The sequence below is a fragment of the Phacochoerus africanus genome, chromosome 9 (genome assembly GCF_016906955.1).
Source record: "Phacochoerus africanus isolate WHEZ1 chromosome 9, ROS_Pafr_v1, whole genome shotgun sequence".
NCBI classification, from domain to species: Eukaryota; Metazoa; Chordata; class Mammalia; order Artiodactyla; family Suidae; genus Phacochoerus; species Phacochoerus africanus.
The window spans coordinates 42,674,843-42,693,229 of record NC_062552.1 but is presented as its reverse complement, the minus strand read 5'-3'; the positions used below and the strand labels follow the sequence as shown (position 1 = coordinate 42,693,229).

The following is an 18,387-nucleotide window of genomic DNA, read 5'->3' as shown; positions in this document are numbered from 1 at the left end:
CAGGCTACATGTCTCCTAAGATGACAGAGTAATTCTAAAAGGGCCAGGGAGCTCTCAGAGAATCAAGGGTTTTCATTTTGTTGATTCTGAACATGATGGGGGCTGGGAGGGAGTGAAATGTCAGACCTTCGGACTGGCTCTCACATCTCTCTGTGGCTACTCTGATTTTTCCTTCTTACATGCTCTGGGGGGAGCAATAATATGGTGAGAGTACCAGCTAGGCTGATGTGCCCCCTACCTTGTATGCTCTGTGCTGAACAGACTTCCTACAGTTGGACAAAGAGAGGAAGAAAGTAGAAGCCAGCCTAACTCTCCAGATCCTAAACAAAGGAGTGAAAGCTAATTTCATTTGGGGGATGCCAGCTGTTACATTTGGAACGGATGGGCCATGGGGTCCTACTGGTACAGCACAGGGAAATGTGTGTGAAGGGGTCACGTTGCTGGACAACAGAACTTGAAGAAACATTGTCCACCAACAGGCTTTAAGAATAAGAAGAAAGAAAATTATATAGTTAATATTTACATACATTTGAAATCAATAAAATTATGAAAATAAAAGGAATCTCAGAAAAGCTGTTTTTTTTTAAAAAAAAGAATTTCTTGCTTACTTGTGAAGGAGGAAACTGTTTCATTCCCATCACCCACCGCAAGGGGGCAGCCTCCCTCACTAAGACAGTCTGCGGTGCCTTCCTCATTTAGTGTCCACATGTCACTCATATTGACTTGTCCTTCCATATCTGTTGACCAGATACTGCTGTTGGGCTGATATTAATTATGTCTCCAAATCTCCTACAACTTTTGGCATTCATTTTAAACACCTCCTTGACATTTTCTTAAGGACCACATTACAGGAGTTCCCGTAGTGGCTTAGCAGGTTAGGAACCCAGCTAGTATCCATGAGGATGAGGATTCGATCCCTGGCCTCAATCAGTGGGTTTAAGGGTCTGGCGATACCACCAGATGGAGCATAGGCCGGCAGCTGCAACTCGGATTTGACCCCTAGCCTGAGAACTGCCATCTGCTGCAGGTGCAGCCCTGAAAAAAAAAAGGAAAAAATAAAAATAAAAAGAACCATATTATAATAGAAATGATGAAAAGGCTGTAACTACACATCTCTCTGATGCTGAATAACTTAGAAGTCACGTCCAAAGCAATGATCACCGACTATCTTCAAGAGCAGGTCTCCATGTTACGGAAGAGACCGTGAAATATAAAGAATTGATGCTGCTGATGACACTGATAAGTGCGCAGTGAGGGAAAAGAAGGCACTCTTCCATTTTTGAGCCCTTTACCGTGTGACTGGATAGGGGCACTTTACCTGTAGCCCTCCCTAAATGTGACTCTCACAAACCCCCATGAGAGAGCTAGCATTTCCTTCATTGTACAGAAGAAGAGTCTGAGGCTCAGAGAGTTCTTCTGACTCGCTCAAGATCAGTGGCTAGTGAGTGGCAGAACTGCACCAAAGCCTCATCTGCGTGTAAAGTCAAAGGTTTCCCCACCTTTCGCTTGACCTTGATCAAGTTAGAAAGAGAGGAGTTTCCAATTCGAAGATTCTGGGTCTCAGTAAGAGGTTCCGGAGGTTTATGTGTGGTTCGGTTCCAGAACAGTTCCCTTTTACCAAAACCTGGGATGAATAAGGAACAAGCTTCCTGAATACACCTCTAAGTAGGAAGATGTCTCACCTCAAGTTCAGAGCTGGCCATGAGAACTGATCATTAATGATCTTAAGGTCTTAGGAAGAAAAACACGGTTCAGGCCCTTGGTTGGTGGTATCAAGTAGGAGACCTTGTAAATGAATTTACCCTTTGTGTGTGTGTGTGTGTGTCCTTTTAGGGCTGCATCCGCGGCATATGGAGCTTCCCAGGCTAGGGGTCGAAACGGAGCTGTAACTGCCAGCCTACACCGCAGCCATAGCAACGCAGGATCCAAGCTGTGTCTGTGGTCTACACCACAGCTCATGGCAACGCCATATCCTTAACCCACTGAGCAAGGCCCAGGATCGAACCTGCATCCTCATGGATGCTAGTGAGATTTGTTTTGGCTGAGCCACGATGGGAACTCCAAATGAGTTTACTCTTAATGCATAAAAATTTAAATTCCGTGGGCCAGGATCTTATATGAAGGAGATGTAAGTTAAATGAACCAGCGACATTCAAGTCCGAAAAAGCTCTAATTATAATCTCCCACTGCTGTCTAGGTTCAATGACAACTCCTGCAGCCTGGAATTCCCCTCTGAGGACTGGTGAAAAATACCCACTCATCATTTTTTCTCATGGTCTTGGAGCATTCAGGTAAAGTGGCAGAGGTTCAACAATTTTAGGAATCAAAGACTCGTTTTAGGAATCAATCATTACCTCCCCTGCAAAAGGGACAGCGCATTTTGGAGCATCGGGCCCCTGTCCCGGAGGAGTTGGGGTTCCTCAGGAATTACCTGTGATCTATTGATCAATCTTAGCCCTGTCTTTTCCTGTCTCCAGCCCATGGACACCAGCTTCACAACAGAGGAAAGAGGACGATGCATTTTTGATGGCTGTCCTTCTCTGTTGTGGTATTTACACTCTCAAAATCATTCAGTGTGTTCAGGTCCTCCAAGAAATAGACGCCATGATTAGATTAGCTGTGAAAGATGTTTATTGCGAGATGCCCGTGAAGGATAGGAAAAAAGGAGCAGGAGTTCCTGCTGTGGCTCAGCAGGTTAAGAATCTGACTAGTATCCGTGAGGATACATTTTCGATCCCTCACTCACGGCAGCGCCACATCCTTAACCCACTGAGCGAGGCCAGGGATCGAAAGCCACCAGCCTACGCCAGAGCTATAGCAACGCAGGATCTGAGCCGCGTCTGTGGCCTACACCACAGCTCACGGCAATGCTGGATCGTTAACCCACTGAGCAAGGGCAGGGATCGAACCCACAACCTCATGGTTCCTAGTGGGATTCGTTAACCACTCTGCCACGACGGGAACTCCGAGTTATTATTATTATTTGTCTTTTTAGGGCCACACCTTCAGCATATTCCCAGGCTAGGGGTCCAGTCAGAGTTGTAGCCACTAGCCTACACCAGAGTCATAGCAATGCAGGATCCTGGCCGCATCTGCAACCTACAGCACAGCTCACAGCAACGCCAGATCCTTAACCCACTGAGCAAGGCCAGGGATTGAACCCGTGTCCTTATGGATGTTAATCAGGTTCGCCAACCACTGAGCCATGACCGGAACCTCCAGTGAGTTATTTGATGTCTTTCTTTCTTTCTTTCACGGCCACACCTGAGGCATATTGAAGTTCTGGGTTAGGAGTCGATTCAGACCTGCAGCTGCCGGCCTACACCACAGCCACAGCAATGCTGGATCCGAGCCACATCTGCGACTTATTCCACAGCTTGCAGCAATGCAAGATCCTTAATCCACTGAGCAAGGGCATGGATCAAACCCGAATTCTCTCAGACACATAGTGAGTTCTCAACCCGATGAGCCACAAGGGGAACTCTGAGTGATTTGATTTCTACTAGACCAGTCGTTGGCACCCTCAGGTCTGGGGGCCAAATCCAGTCTGCTGTCTGTTTCTATAAATAAGCTTCTACTGGAACATAGCCACACTCAATGATTTTCCACATGGCCTCTGCTGCTTTTGTGCTCCAGCAGCAGAGCTGAGCAGCTATGACAATATATGGCACAGGGAGCTGGAAGCAATTGCTTTCTGGTTTTTGTTTGTTTGTTTGTTTTGTTTTGTTTTTGTTTTTTTGCCTTTTCTTGAGCTGCTCCTGCAGCACATGGAGGTTCCCAGGCTAGGGGTCTAATCGGAGCTGTAGCCACTGGCCTACACCATAGCCACAACGATGCCGAATCCTTAACCCACTGAGCAAGGACAGGGATTGAACCCGCCACCTCATGGTTCCTAGTCAGATTCGTTAACCACTGCGCCATGACGGGAACTCTGCTCTCTGGTCTTTTATAGAAATGGTTTGCTGATCCCTGTAGCAGACAGTTTTCCCTTCTTGAGCAGGTCCTGCATCGTCAAAAGTAGAAGACACGCCCATCTACCTCCTTTTTGTTCCTTCATGGCCATTTCCTATGGAATAAGTTTAGAGGAGAAGGTTGTGCAGAATGAAGATGTGGAAGGGATTCCAAATGGAGCTGCTGATGAGCTCATGGTTCTTTGATCATCTCACCCTGTCCAGTCAGTTACCTGCCAGCTAATGTGTGTTCAGTATTTCCTCTGTTTTAGACGTGTGATAAGCACTGAAAATGTGTTAATTTGCTTAATCCTTACAATAATCCCACCAGGTACTATTATAACATAATAGATAAAGAAGATAAAGATAAAGAAGCAAGGTCGAGAAAAGATAAGTGTCTTATCTAAGGTAGACAACTAGTAAACAGGGGAGACAGGGAGTTCCCACTGTGGCTCGGTGGGTTAAGAACCTGACTAGCATCCATGAGGTTCTGGGTTCCATCCCTGGCCTCGCTCAGTGGGTTAAGGATCTTGGGTTGCCACAAGGTGGTGTAGGTCGCAGATGTGGCTTGGATCCTGTTTTGCTGTGGCTGTGGTGTAGGCTGGGAGCTCCAGTTCTGATTCGACCCCTAGCCTGGGAGTTTCCATGTGCTGTAGGAGTGGCCCTAAAAAAAAAAAAAAAAAAGATAACAAACAGGGGAGATAGGATCCAAATACCTGCAGTGGCCAGGTGCCAGTCCTGTTCTCTTAAGCATCACACTGTACTTCTTTCCTATATCCTGTATTATCTTATCCAAACCTTACCACTCTTCTAAAGCAAAGGCTTTATTATCCCCACTTTACAGGTGAGGACAGATATTAAGTCATGTAATTAGCTAGTCATGTGGCTGGTAAGGGGCAGGGCCAAGACTGACACCCAAAAACCCACAGCCTCAACCGTGGTACCACTGATGCTTGGGACTGGACCGTTTCCTGTTGTGGAAGGTGGTCCTGTGCATCATAGGATGTTTAGCAGTATCCCACTACCCCCTCCAGGCCAGAAGCCCCCTCCTCCCACTCGTGATAAGGAACACGAGTCAAATTGAACACTTGATCAAATAGCCCTCGGGGTTAAATCAGCCCCCTTAGAGAGAACCACTGCTTTTTGCTTTACCCCAGGGCACTACGGCAGGTGTAAGAGCCCCATGTGCCCAGGTTTATTAGTGGACCCCACCTTCTAATCCTAACTAGGGGTTGAATGCTTCCCTCTTTTTGTTTTGAAGGACAATTTATTCTGCGATTGGCACTGACCTGGCATCTTACGGGTTTATAGTTGCTGCTGTAGAACACAGGTATGTCACCTGGTCTGTGGCCAGGCTCTACCTTTCCTAGGTTTATGAAAAAATGCTGATGGTATCTTGACTATGGGTCCGTGATGAGGGAAAAAGGAGACTGAGTTAGATTTTGAAACAAATATTATTTTTTTTAAAAAAAAAGCTAATATTTCTAGAGTGTTTGCGAGTGTCTTGTTCACACACCATCTCATTTAAAATGCATAACAACCCTTTAAGACAGTTGCCGTTATCACTGTTTCAGGGAGGCAGAGAATGATGCTGAGGATGGTAGGTAATTGATTGGCAGGAAGCCACACAGCTAGTAAGTGGCCCTGCGGGGATCTGATTCCAGGAGTGAACTTGAAACCCTGGCCTTCCAGAATTGTGCAGAGGGAATAGGTTGTTTACAGGGCACAATGTCTTTTGTTTAGACCTCCCTTGGGGGCCTCTTTGATTTAAAAAAACGTAGAGTGGAAGGAGAAAGGGACGTCAGAAAGGGTCAAGGATAAGGACGAGGAACACACACACACAAAAACGAGAACTAGCAGCGTAAGTGATCTATTCTATTTGTATTGTAGAGATGGATCTGCATCTGCGACTTACTTTTTCAAGGACCAATCTGCTGCAGAAATAAGGAACAAGACTTGGCTCTATCTGAGAACCCTCGGAAAAGGGGAGGAGGAGTTTCCGCTACGCAATGAGCAGGCACGTTGTGGGAAGAAGACAGGTGGCTGATGCCCCCAAAGCACTGGCATAATGATGACACTTGTTAATTGAATTGTACACATGGCAGACCGTGCTCTTAAGTCTCCTCACTTCCCATCCCCAAAGCTCTGTGGACGGGTTCTCTTAGGAATAACATTTGCCTTAATGAAATATCCGGATCACCGTGAAAACAAAGACCAACCTCAAAATCCTGGAGACAACAATGAATATTCAGAATTTTTTTTGCATGACAGTTAAAGACTTTTCAGAGAGGTGGTGCAGAATAGTATTGAGTCCTGTCCTTAGGATCCAACTTTCTCTGTTTGAATCCTGGCATCGTCCCTTTGCAGGGGAGGTGATCTTGGACAAGTTATTTATTCTCTGTCTTCTGCTGCTTCCATGTTTTATCTATTATGAAGTAATGAAAAATAACAGTGTCTTTCTCACAGGGCTTTGGGGGAGATGAAGTGAAACAAAGAACATCGTTTCACACCTCTGTGCCAAGCTTGGTAGTGGGTGCTTTCTACATAGGTTATTGCATTTAAACCCACCCAGATTTTACCGAGGTAGGCATTATTATACAATTAAGGGAATCTCAGAGAGGTTTAGTAAATCATCTGAGGTCACACATTGGGACCAGAGCCAGCAAATGGACTGAGCTCTAAGCACCTGCAAAGCAGATGCATGAGTCATTATGCTAGGCTAAGTTCTACTCACTAATTGCAAGGTCATTGCCATTTTATAAACAACCAAACATTTCCCCACAGGCAACCTCTACACAAACTTTATTTTTATTTATTTATTTATTTATTTTTTGCCATTTCTTGGGCCGCTTCTGCTGCATATGGAGGTTTCCAGGCTAGGGGTCAAATCAGAGCTGTAGCCGCTGGCCTATGCCAGAGCCACAGCAACTCAAGATCCAAGCCTCGTCTGCAACCTACACCACAGGTCATGGCAACGCCAGATCATTAACTCACTGAGCAAGGCCAGGGATCGAACCCTCAACCTCATGGTTCTTAGTCGGATTCGTTAACCACTGAGCCACCACGGGAACTCCCCTACACAAACTTTAAAGTGACATATATGGTATATAATATATACTATATATAATACATACCACATATACTGCATATAATATATAGTATAAGATTTTAAAAATTAAATTGCAAATTAAGAAAGGAAAAAGTGCACAAAACAATATAAAATTGTACTATTCAATTCATGACATTCATGACCTAGAAATATAATATGTATTTGACAACAGCAAGGTCAAGGAAGGATGTGGAATGAAGCCATGCTGGGGACAGGAATTGACACTGGCTGGCACTTTGAAGCCACAGGAAGAAATGAAGAGAACCAAAATGAGAAATCCGACCATTATCAAAATAAACTCTATAAATATTTGAAAAAGGAAGTGTTACCTCGTTTTAAACTGCTCTCTCCTTCCTCTAATCATCACATTAGGTACGGCAAAGAGCAGAAGAGTGTTCTCAAGCTCTCAATATGATTCTGGACATGGATCGTGGGAAGCCAGTGAAGAATGTATTAGATCTAGAGTTTGATGTGGAACAGCTGGAGGTGAGCTGAAAAAGCCATTTGCTCCATATTGTTCTGTGGTGTCTGTTTTTTGTTTGTTTTGTTTTGTTTTATCTTTTTAGGGCTGCATCCACAGCATATGGAGGTTCCCAGGCTAGGGGTCCAATGAGAGTTGTAGCCACCAGCCTACACCAGCAACTCGGGATCCAAGCTGCATCTGCAAACTACACCACAGCTCACAGCAACTCGGGATCCAAGCTGCATCTGCAACCTACCCCACAGCTCACAGCAACGCTGGATCCTTAACCCACTGAGCAAGGCCAGGGGTTGAACCCACAACTTCATGGTTCCTAGTTGGATTTGTTTCCACTGGGCGGTAACAGGAACTCCTGTGGTGTCCGTTTTACTGCTGTAATGCAAGGCACAACATATCAAAGGGCTGCCCCCCGCCAAAAAAAAAGGTCAGGAGAAGTATCTCAGAGGTGAGGAGAACATTAGGTTGAATAGCATAGGGAAATTGACAATGGCCAGCTTTTTTTTTTTTTTTTTTTTAATCATGCAGAAATTCTGGGCCAGGGATCGAACCCCCACCACAGCAGTGGCAATGCTGGATCCTTAACTGCTAGGCCACCAGGGAACTCCACCAACACATGGCAATTTCCTATGGTTCAACTTAATACTCCTGGTGGAAATGTTGTAATTTCTTGGGTGGCTCCTACATGTTTTTGAGCTTGATCCAGAAACACTGGCCCAAAGTTTTGGACGAAATTTCGGGACAGGGTGGAAGAATATCAGGACAGACGGCATGAACCAAGACTGAGAAGTGTGTGTGGAGGGTGGAGTACAGGGAAGAGAGCAAACTGGGATGATTCTGTTCTCCAGACACAGTGAAGCCTTCACTTCCCTGACTAGTCACTGTCCTGTCTCCACGCCTTTGTGCGTGTCGTCCTCATCCCCCAACACAGTCCTGCTTAATCTTCAACTCAAGTCAGGCCATCACCCCATCCAGGAAGCTTTCTGGGGCCGGCTACCATCCCTGGACCGGGCTAGCTGTCAATCCCATGTGCTCCTTGGCGCCCCCTACCTTCTGTACTCTGTATCTGCAGCTCCTCTCCTAATAGACTGAGCTCAGGGAAAAAAGACCAGTTGCTCAAGAAATATTCAGGAAATGAACACACTGAAAAACAGGGAGTGGGGAAGAGGAAGAGATCGGCAATGAGCTGGATGTTTCAAGTGTAGGTGACAAAGAAGACCATGAAGTTCATGTCCGAACTGTTAGGGATCCTCAACATCTATATATGTGTCTATGTTTGTATATTCATATATGTGTATATGTACATATATGTGTGTCAGTTTAAATCACTGTGCTGTACACCTGAAACTAACCCACCATGGTCAATCAACTATACTTCCATTTAAAAAATAAAAATAGGAGTTCCCGTCGTGGCTCAGTGGTTAACGAATCCGACTAGGAACCCTGAGGTTGCAGGTTCGATCCCTGGCCTTGCTCAGTGGGTTAAGGATGTGACATTGCCGTGAGCTGTGGTGTAGGTCACAGACGCGGCTCGGATCCCGCGTTGCTGTGGCTGTGGTGTAGATCAGAGGCTACAGCTCCGATTGGACCCCTAGCCTGGGAACCTCCATGTGCCATGGGTACAATCCTCCAAAGACAAAAATAAATGAAGAAATAAAAATAAAGACATAAGTGTGTGTGTGTGTGGGGGGGTGCCTGTGAGTATGGGTATGTGTATGTATTTCTTTTCTATGAAATCAAGGTGCTTAACCATGCCTATGAAGTAATGATAGAACTTCTGAGTCACAAAATCCTTGCCTATTCTCTAAACAACGTGTGAGATACTTATGAAATGATGCTTCTTCAATAGGACTCTATCGATAGGGATAAAATAGCAGTGATGGGACATTCTTTTGGTGGAGCCACAGTTCTTCAGACCCTGAGTGAAGACCAGAGATTCAGGTAAGACGATGAGGCTGAGAGGCTGAACACCCCGTTATTGGCAGAAAGGGGAGTGATCATAAATGTGAGACAGGAGTTATCACATTCTTAGGGCCGATGAGATCCTTGAGTGTTCACAAGTCTTTTGCCTCCATAAAGTCCTCTATATGAATTTTCCTAAACAGAAACCCCACTACTTCTCTTGCTGTTAAAAACTCCTCCCATCCCTGTGTCTTGAACTCATTATTATGTATCTGCTCAAGGGCTTAACATATTCATTTGGAAACTTATCTTGATATATACATTTTATCTGTGACATGACATCTTATTTTTAAAAAGGAAGTTAGTTACATTTTCAAATAGAAATAATAATACCGTCATCTTATACGACTTCAGAACTTCCTCGTTGGGGAATTTTTTTAATTAATTTTTTTCATCTTTAAGATGGAATGTGGGGCGTTCTGGTCATGGCTCAGCAGAAATGAATCTGACTAGTATCCATGAGGACGGAGGTTCGATCCCTGGCCTCACTCAGTGGGTTAAGGATCCATCATTGCCATGAGCTGTGGTGTAGGTCACAGACACGGCTCAGATCTGGTGTTGCTGTGGCTGTGGTGTAGGCCGGCAGCTACAGCTCCGATGCAACCCCTGGCCTGGGAACCTCCATGTGCCGTGGGTGTGGCCCTAAAGAGACAAAAAAATAAATAAGTAAAAGAGGAAATGTAGCAAAGTTATGACAAAGTTATTTGGGTGGAAGTTGGGATCCCAGTCTTCTAACTTGAAGAAGTATGTTCTTTTTTGAACCAGTTCATTTCAGACATGTAGCCAACCATGTAGAAAGCAGGTAGGATCCTTGGTGAAACATCATCTCACATTTTAAAAAGTCTGTTTCAACATAAGCGGATGCTCTTCTTTCATCCATTGAGCACATAAAATGGAGTGTCCAAAAGGCCAAGAAACAGGATAAACTTACTTTTTGGATAATTTTTTTTTATTACGGTATAGTTAATTTACAGTGTTGTGTCAATTTCTGCTAAAAAGTGACCCAGTCATACATAGACATATGCATTCTTTTTTAGATACTACCTTCTATCATGTTCTATCACAGGTGATTGGATGTAATTCCTTGTTCTATGCAGCAGGACCTCATTGTTTAGGATAAACTTATTTTTAAAAAGGAAGTTAGTTACATTTTCAAATAGTCAATATGTTTTTCTTCAACCCCCAAGACACTCTTCCTGGTGAAGCATCCCTAAATATTAAAAAAGAAAAAAAAATGAATCTAGGCAGTTCCCTTGGGGCACAACAGGTTAAGAATCTGGCATGGCAGCTGTGGCACATGCCACAATTGCAGCATGGGTTTGATCTCTGGCTTGGAAACTTCCTCATGCTGTGGTGTGGCCAGAAAAAACATGAGTCCAATTGTCACTCTGAAAGAGGTGTAATGAGTACAGAAATTGTCCAGAAGAGCTAGAAACACAGGGGCAATAGTGCATGTACTGTATTTTTTAGCCTCCCCATGAGTTTGAAGAATCACTTACTTTAAAATTTATCTTGAAAGAACCAAAAAATGCATGATAAGCAATCTTGAAACATTATCTTTCTAAAAGCTGCAATTCCGGAGTTCCCACTGTGGTGCAGCAGAAACAAATCCAACTGGTATCCATGAGGATGCAGGTTTGATCCCTGGCCTCACTCAATGGATTGGGGATCTGGCATTGCCATGAGCTGTGGTGTAGATTGCAGAGACAGTTCCGATCCCTGTGCTGTGGCATAGTCCAACAGCTGTAAGTCCGATTTGACCCCTAGTCTGGAAACTTCCATATGCCACAGGTACAGCTCAAAAAAGCAAAAAAAAAAAAAATTAAAAAAAATCTTAAATTCTTAAATGCCTCTTAAAGACAATGATTATAGCAGTGAGGTCCTACTGTAGAGCACAGGGAACTCTATCCAGTGTTTTGGGATAGACCATGATGGAAGATGATGTAAGAAGAGAAATGTATATATATATACACACATCATATATAAATGTGTGTGTGTATGGCTGGGTCATACAGTCATATATATATATATATGTAGATCAGAAATTGACACAACACTGTAAATGAATTCTACTTTAATAAAAAATAAAAAAATTAACAAGTGGGAGTGCCCGTCATGGCACAGCAGAAACAAATCGGACTAGTAACCATGAAGATGCGGGTTCAATCCCTGGCTGTGCTCAGTGCATCAGCGATCTGGTGTGGCTGTGGCTGTGGTGTGGGCTGGCACCTGTAGCTCCAATTTGACTCCTCGCCTGGGAACTTCCATGTGCTGTGGGTCCAGTCCTAAAAAAAAAAAAAAAGCAAAAAAAAAAAAAAGTGGTTACATCATTCAAATTTGCCACCTCATAGAGCATGCCCTTGGCACCCTGAAGTACACTACCTCTTGAGCCCAGGGAGATACCCCATGAGGCACTGGGGCGGTGCGTGTCTCTGAATGCCAGCACTATCAGACATCCCCGTATGCAGGCCAGTGCGTAACAACTTCTTCTTGTAACAATCCGTGCAGGTGCGGTATTGCCCTGGATGCATGGATGTTTCCAGTAGGCGATGAGGTCTATGACCGAATTCCTCAGCCCCTCTTTTTTATCAACTCGGAACATTTCCAATATCCTTCTAACATCCTCAGAATGAAAAAATGCTACTCACCGGGGAGAGAAAGAAAAATGATTACAATCAGGTGAGTATTAGTTAAGGGACTTATTAAGTCATCTGAAACAGAAACTTGAGACTTGGATAAACGGTCCATGAAAATTATTTGGTAGCTATTCTATTTTTTTTTTTTTTAATCTTTTAGGGCTGCACCTGTGGCATATGCAGGTTCCCAGGCTAGGGGTCAAATCAGAGCTATAAGCCACTGGCCTACACCAGAGCCACAGCCATGCGGGATCCAAGCCGTGTCTGCGACCCACACCGCAGCTCATGGCAATGCCAGATCCTTAACCCACTGAGCAAGGCCAGGGATCGAACCTGCGTCCTCATGGTTCCTAGTTGGATTCATTTCCACTGAGCCACGCTGGGAATTCCACTTGGTAGCTATCCTAGAATTGCTCAATTTGTTGTTCAGACTTGGAATAAGGGAGAACATTAGACCCCCTTAGTGTCTGCGTGCATTCAGGACTCTTTTTAAAATGCAAATTTTTGGAATTGTGTTAATATATATAGTCATACCCTGATAATTAAAAATTGCCTCAGGGTACATTCTGCTTTTAGCTAACTATTAAAGTGGGCCTACGCATTTTTAGGGAGGGGGTGGGGGAAGTAGTCCATCATTAGGCTAGACTAAGAACTCTTTAGACAAAAAGGTAAGATCGTCTGTTGAGACCTGTAGTGCGTTCACCTGTTGGGTGAGCATTTGAATTGATAAATTCCCCAAAGCTATAAAGGCAATATGTTTATATCATGGATGTGAAAAAGAACTCCCTATAGAGTTTTGAACTCACAATGGGATGTTACAAAGCAAAGACCAAGCTCCTTCGTCTCCTATCTAAAACCTGATTTCTTTAGAAGGGCAAAGAAGACAGGCAGGAAGAAACACACATGGTAAAGGCATTAAACACGCTGGGGCTCAGAGAGTGGAGGGCCCTTTACCAACTATCAGAAAAGGCTGCTTGGAAGAGCTGGGGTTAGAATTAGGTCTCGAGGAGTTCCCGTCGTGGTGCAGCGGAAACAAATCTGACTAGGAACCGTGAGGTTGCCAGGTCTGATCCCTGGCATCGCTCAGTGGGTTAAGGATCCGGCATTGCTGTGAGCTGTGGTGTAGATTGCAGACAAGGCTCGGATCTGGACTTGCTGTGGCTGTGGTGTAGGCCGGTGGCTACAGCTCCAATTAGACCCCTAGCCTGGGAACCTCCATATGCCACAGGATCAGCCCATAAAAAAAAAAAAAAGAAAAAGAAAAAGAAAAAGAATTGGGTCTTGAAGGATCAAGAGACTAACTAGACAGTGAGGAAGGATCTGGATAGTTAAAGTAAAGCCTTCAACTTAGCTTATGTGTATGTGCAAGTCTATTTAATTCTAACACAGAAACAGTATGGAACACCCAATCTTTCTTTACTGGGCTGTGACTATTTCTTCCCTTCTCTGCTAGAAAGAAGAGCTTATATTTCATGTCTGATGTCTTTACTTCGATAGACTCTGACCCCAACAACAACCCAAGCTGTCGCAGTCAAATTCTCAACCCATTGCATCAGGGAACTCCTATCTTTATACTTTTGGCTCTCAAGTTTGGATTGGAATGTGGGGCAGAATGAGCTGGAGTCTGGAGGTTCCGTTTCCCAAGTAGAGATAACTGAAGAATGGTGGTTTTTTGTTCTTGTATTTTAATAGCAGCAGCAAAATGCAGAGGAAGAATAGCACCACGCAGGGCTGGAAAGGTGTATTTTGACCTTGGGTAGAGATGTTTGGTCACAAATCGGAAAAGTATAGAATTTGTTTATTGTCGTGATGAACCTTTTGGAGGACATGGGACTGCACAGTGAGAAAAGAATTGGTCTGAGAATAGAATCTTGAAGATGAACGTGAAGAACCAGCAAGGAACAGAGTAGCTGGAGAAAGGAGGGGAGGGAAGGTGTGATGTCCAGGAAACAAAGACAGAAAAGATGCAAGAAAATCAAGTGTTAGATGTCCCAGGGGCAGCTGAAAATGAGCCATCGTGGCTCAGCAGTTAACAAACCTGACTAGTGTCCAAGAGGTTCAGAGTTCAATCCCTGGCCTCGCTCAGTGGGTTAGGGATCCGGCATTGCCATGAGCTGTGGTGTAGGTCACAGACACAGCTCGGATCCCGCATGGCTGTGGCTCTGGTGAAGGCTGGTGGCTACAGCTCCGATTAGACCCCTAGCCTGGGAACCTCCATATGCCGCGGAAGAGGCTCAAGAAAAGGCAAAAAAAAAAAAATTAAAAATTAAAAAAAAATAAAACTAAGATGCCAAACAAGACCGGAATCGTTGAATGATTTATCTAGAGGGGAAGAGGAATGTATACCCTAGAACTCATAAATAAACAGTCTGCGACCCTCCAGTACATCAAAGGAAATCAAATTGATAAATTTTGTTTCCTTAGTCAACAGGCCAACCAGGCCAGTATCTTTCTTGCACCTTAACTACGAAAATCATTTTGTCCAACAAAGTGATGGGCAAACGTCTCCTTTCTCTTTCAGGGGTTCAGTTCATCAGAATTTTGTTGACTTCACTTTTGCAACCGGCAAAATAATGGGCTGCCTATTCACACTGAAAGGAGAAATAGATTCAAATGTAGCCCTTGGCCTTAGCAACAGAGCTTCCTTAGCATTCTTACAAAAGTATTTAGGTAAGAAACTGATCTTTTTTTTTTTTCCAAAAGAAACAGCTCTTAATTGAACTATCGTTGATTTACAATGTTGTGTTAGTTTCAGGTGTATAGCAAAGTGATTCAGTTATATATATATATGTCTGTGTATATATGAATATTCTTTTTCAGATTCTTTTCCATTATAGGTTATTACAAGATATTGAATATAGTAGGTCCTTATTGTTTATCTATTTTATATACCGTAGTGTGTATCTGTTAATCCCAAATTCCTAATTTACCCTTTTGTTATCCCACCTTTGGTAACTAAATTGTTTTCTATGTCTGTGAGTCTATTTCTGTTTTGTAGATAAGTTCATTTGCCTCATTTTTGTAGATTCCACATATAAGTGACTCATGTATTCATCTTGGTCTGACTTAACTTCACTCGTTATGATGATCTCCAGATCTGTCTACATTGCTGCAGATGGCATTATTTCATTCTTTTCATGGCTGAGTAATATTCCATTGTACATATGTATCACATCTTCATCCATTCATCTGCTCATAGAAACTGAAACTGATCTTTCCTGACATAAACCAGATGAGCCTCAGGACAAAACTGTCTTAATGGAGCAATCATCCCATTTTATTTTTTCATATTTTTAAAATTTAATTTTTATTAAAGTATAGTTGATTTGCCATGTTGTGCTAATTTCTGCTGTACAGTATAGTGACTCAGTCATATATGTATATACATTTGTTTTTAAACTTTTTTTTTTTTTTTAATGGCTGCACCCGAGGCATCTGGAAGTTCCCAGGCCAGGGACAGAATCCAAACTAGCAGCTATGATCTACACCACTGCTGTGGCAATGCTGGATCCTTTAACCCACGGTGCTGGGCCAGGGATCAAACCCGAGGCTCTGCAGTGACCCACGCTGCTGCAGTCAGATTTTTAACCCACTGTGCCACAAGAACTAGCAGTTAACTGTTCCCAGTTGGTTTACAATGGAACACAGCAGTCAGTTTGAAAACCAACACTTGAGAAATTTAATCTTGCAGACTTGCATACTATGTATCAGGCAGCAAGACTTAACGACCTGTTAAGTCTTTCTGTGACGCCTGGGGGGGCCGTCCATGTTGGGGATTCGGACCCAAGGGGGCTTCGATCCTATCTCATCCAGACCCTATCTCATCCAGACCCTATCTCATCCAAACGTAGCCACCATGTGGCAGCTCGGAGCACCTTGCCTCCTTAAGCGTGATGCAGTCCAGGCAGTTTGTGAGGCTAGGCTGCCACCTAGCGGCCATGAACTGTTTACTGCTCTTGAAAGCTTCCCGTGTTTATTGACCTTTCTATGTTACAGGACTTCAGAAAGATTTCGATCAATGGGATGCTTTAATCGAAGGGAAAGATGACAATCTTATTCCAGGGACCAACATTAACACCACCGACCACCATGCCACCCTGCAGAACTCTACATGAAGAGAGAAACAGAATTTAGATTAAAAGAGCTTTTTAAAAATCTTGTTGAAAAACTGTCTAAAAGTGTGTGTGTGATTTTAATGCATTGTCTCAAATAACTCATATTTTAAAATGTAGGCTGTGCCACAGTAGTGATTGAAGCTTGGATTACAATTTTTTCCTTTAAATGTAAAGACTGCTACATATAAAATTTATACCAGCCCTGATTTCAATTTAATTTTAATTTTACTAAAATGATCCTCTTTTTCCAGTGTCAAAATCAACTGATTTTACCTGACTTTGATGGACCGGTATATTAAAATACAGGCACAATGCCACTGAAAATGTTAACAATGACTCCCGAAAAATAGAATTAAAAACAGATTTTCTTATCTCCTTTTACTATTACAAGAAGTAGATGGGTTTAGTACCATGATCTTCTAGATAGGATTTAGCAGCAATTCCCTTTGACCTTTATCATGGCCAGAAAAATCAGATGAAGAGGAAAATAAAGGCATTACTTTACTGTGGGATTAATGCTACCGCACAGTTTCAGTATGATGAATAAATGGGGAGTGAGAATATTGGTGACAAGGCAAAGGCAGCAGATTAAAGCAAGTTGGATTAAAGCAAGTTGGAGAGTTCCCATTGTGGCGCAGTGGTTAACAACTCCGACTAGGAACCATGAGGTTGCGGGTTTGATCCCTGGCCTCACTCAGTGGGTTAAGGATCTGGCGTTGCCATGAGCTGTGGTGTAGGTTGCAGACGTGGCTCGGATCCTGGTGTAGGCTGGATGCTACATCTCTGATTCGACCCCTAGCCTGGGAACTTCCTTATGCCACAGGATCAGCCCTAGAAAAGGCAAAAAAAAAAAAAAAAAGGCAAGTTGGTCATTTGCATTTACCTTAATGGCTTATCTTTTTTTTTTCTTTTTATGGCTGCACCTGCAGCATATGTTAAGTTCCTGGGCTAGGGGTCTAATCAGAGCTACAGCTGCTGGCCAAGGCCACAGCCGGAGCCACAGCCACACCAGACTGAAGCCACATCTGTGACCTATACCAAAGCTTGTGGCAAAGCTGGATCCTTAACCTACTGAGGCCAGGGATCAAACCCGTATCCCCACGGACACTAAGTCGGGTTCTTAACTCGCTAAGCCACAATGAGAACTCTGTCATGGTTTATTTTTGATGCACTCTATTTATTAAAGAAAGGTGCACAAGGAGTGCCTGTCATGGTTGAGGGGTTGACAAACCTGACTGGCATGCACCAGGATGAGGGTTCAATCCCTGGCCTCGGATCCAGCATTGTAATGAACTGTAGTGTAGGTCTCAGACACAGCTCAGATCCTGTGTTGCTGTGGCCCTGATGTAGGCCAGTGGCTACAGCTCCGATTAGACCCCTTGCCTAGAAACCTCCATAGGCCGCGAATGCAGCCTTAGAAAGACAAAAAGACCAAAAAAAAAAAAAAAGTGCATAAGACAGGCCCATGACTTTAGCTGTCACATTAAATTATTCACCCAAAAGCTGCTGAGGATAAGAAAGGAAACATTTAGACATTATTTTGACTGCTTCAGTTTCCATTAATTTTATTTAATGAATGTTTTCAATTTTGTGTATAATGGAAGTGGAAGAGCACAATAAATGGAAGTAAAAAATTGGCTTAAAAATTTGTGCGCTAGATATTATCACAACGTTGTAAATCAACTACAATAAAACTTAAAAATTTTTTTTTAAAGTTCTGTGAACTTAACACCATCTGGGAGTCATGGGAAATGTGTTTTATTTTCCAAGGGGCATAACACTTTTGTCATAAGTATATTTTGGTCTAAGTATGGTCTTATGAATTCTTCATAATTAAGTGTAATTAACGCCTGTGTGAACAAATAATAATCAGTACTTAGTAAGCAAGCCTGGTTAACTATAACCATTCTATCTTTATCCCTTTTGCCCAATTAACGATGTTTTCTGATTTGGCACTCAGGCCTATCAATGCTTTCATGTGCAAAATCACTCATTTTGAGACATTTGATTCCTATGATATTCAAATTAGAAATTTTTAAATAGAGAGTTAAACTTTTTAACAAAAAACTAAAGGCTTTCCAGAGTTCCTGTTGCGGCTCAGTGGTAATAAACCTGACTAGAATCCATGAGGATACAT

The 18,387-nt window shown here is 43.3% G+C and overlaps 1 protein-coding gene across 5 annotated transcripts in view; it reads left to right on the top strand.

Moving 5' to 3' along the window:
• The window catches only part of PLA2G7 (phospholipase A2 group VII), a 43,652-nt gene extending 25,276 nt beyond the window's left edge, over window positions 1–18,376 (top strand). For all 5 annotated transcript variants that reach the window (XM_047795554.1, XM_047795555.1, XM_047795557.1 and 2 more), the window contains 8 exons: window positions 2,198–2,291; window positions 5,212–5,280; window positions 5,841–5,967; window positions 7,432–7,545; window positions 9,387–9,478; window positions 12,008–12,178; window positions 14,657–14,805; window positions 16,132–18,376. In XM_047795554.1, coding sequence (XP_047651510.1) covers window positions 2,198–2,291; window positions 5,212–5,280; window positions 5,841–5,967; window positions 7,432–7,545; window positions 9,387–9,478; window positions 12,008–12,178; window positions 14,657–14,805; window positions 16,132–16,250 — 935 coding nt within the window. In that variant the 3' untranslated portion in view covers window positions 16,251–18,376. The remainder of the gene's footprint in view (window positions 1–2,197; window positions 2,292–5,211; window positions 5,281–5,840; window positions 5,968–7,431; window positions 7,546–9,386; window positions 9,479–12,007; window positions 12,179–14,656; window positions 14,806–16,131) is intronic.
• The last annotated feature ends 11 nt before the right edge of the window (window positions 18,377–18,387 follow it).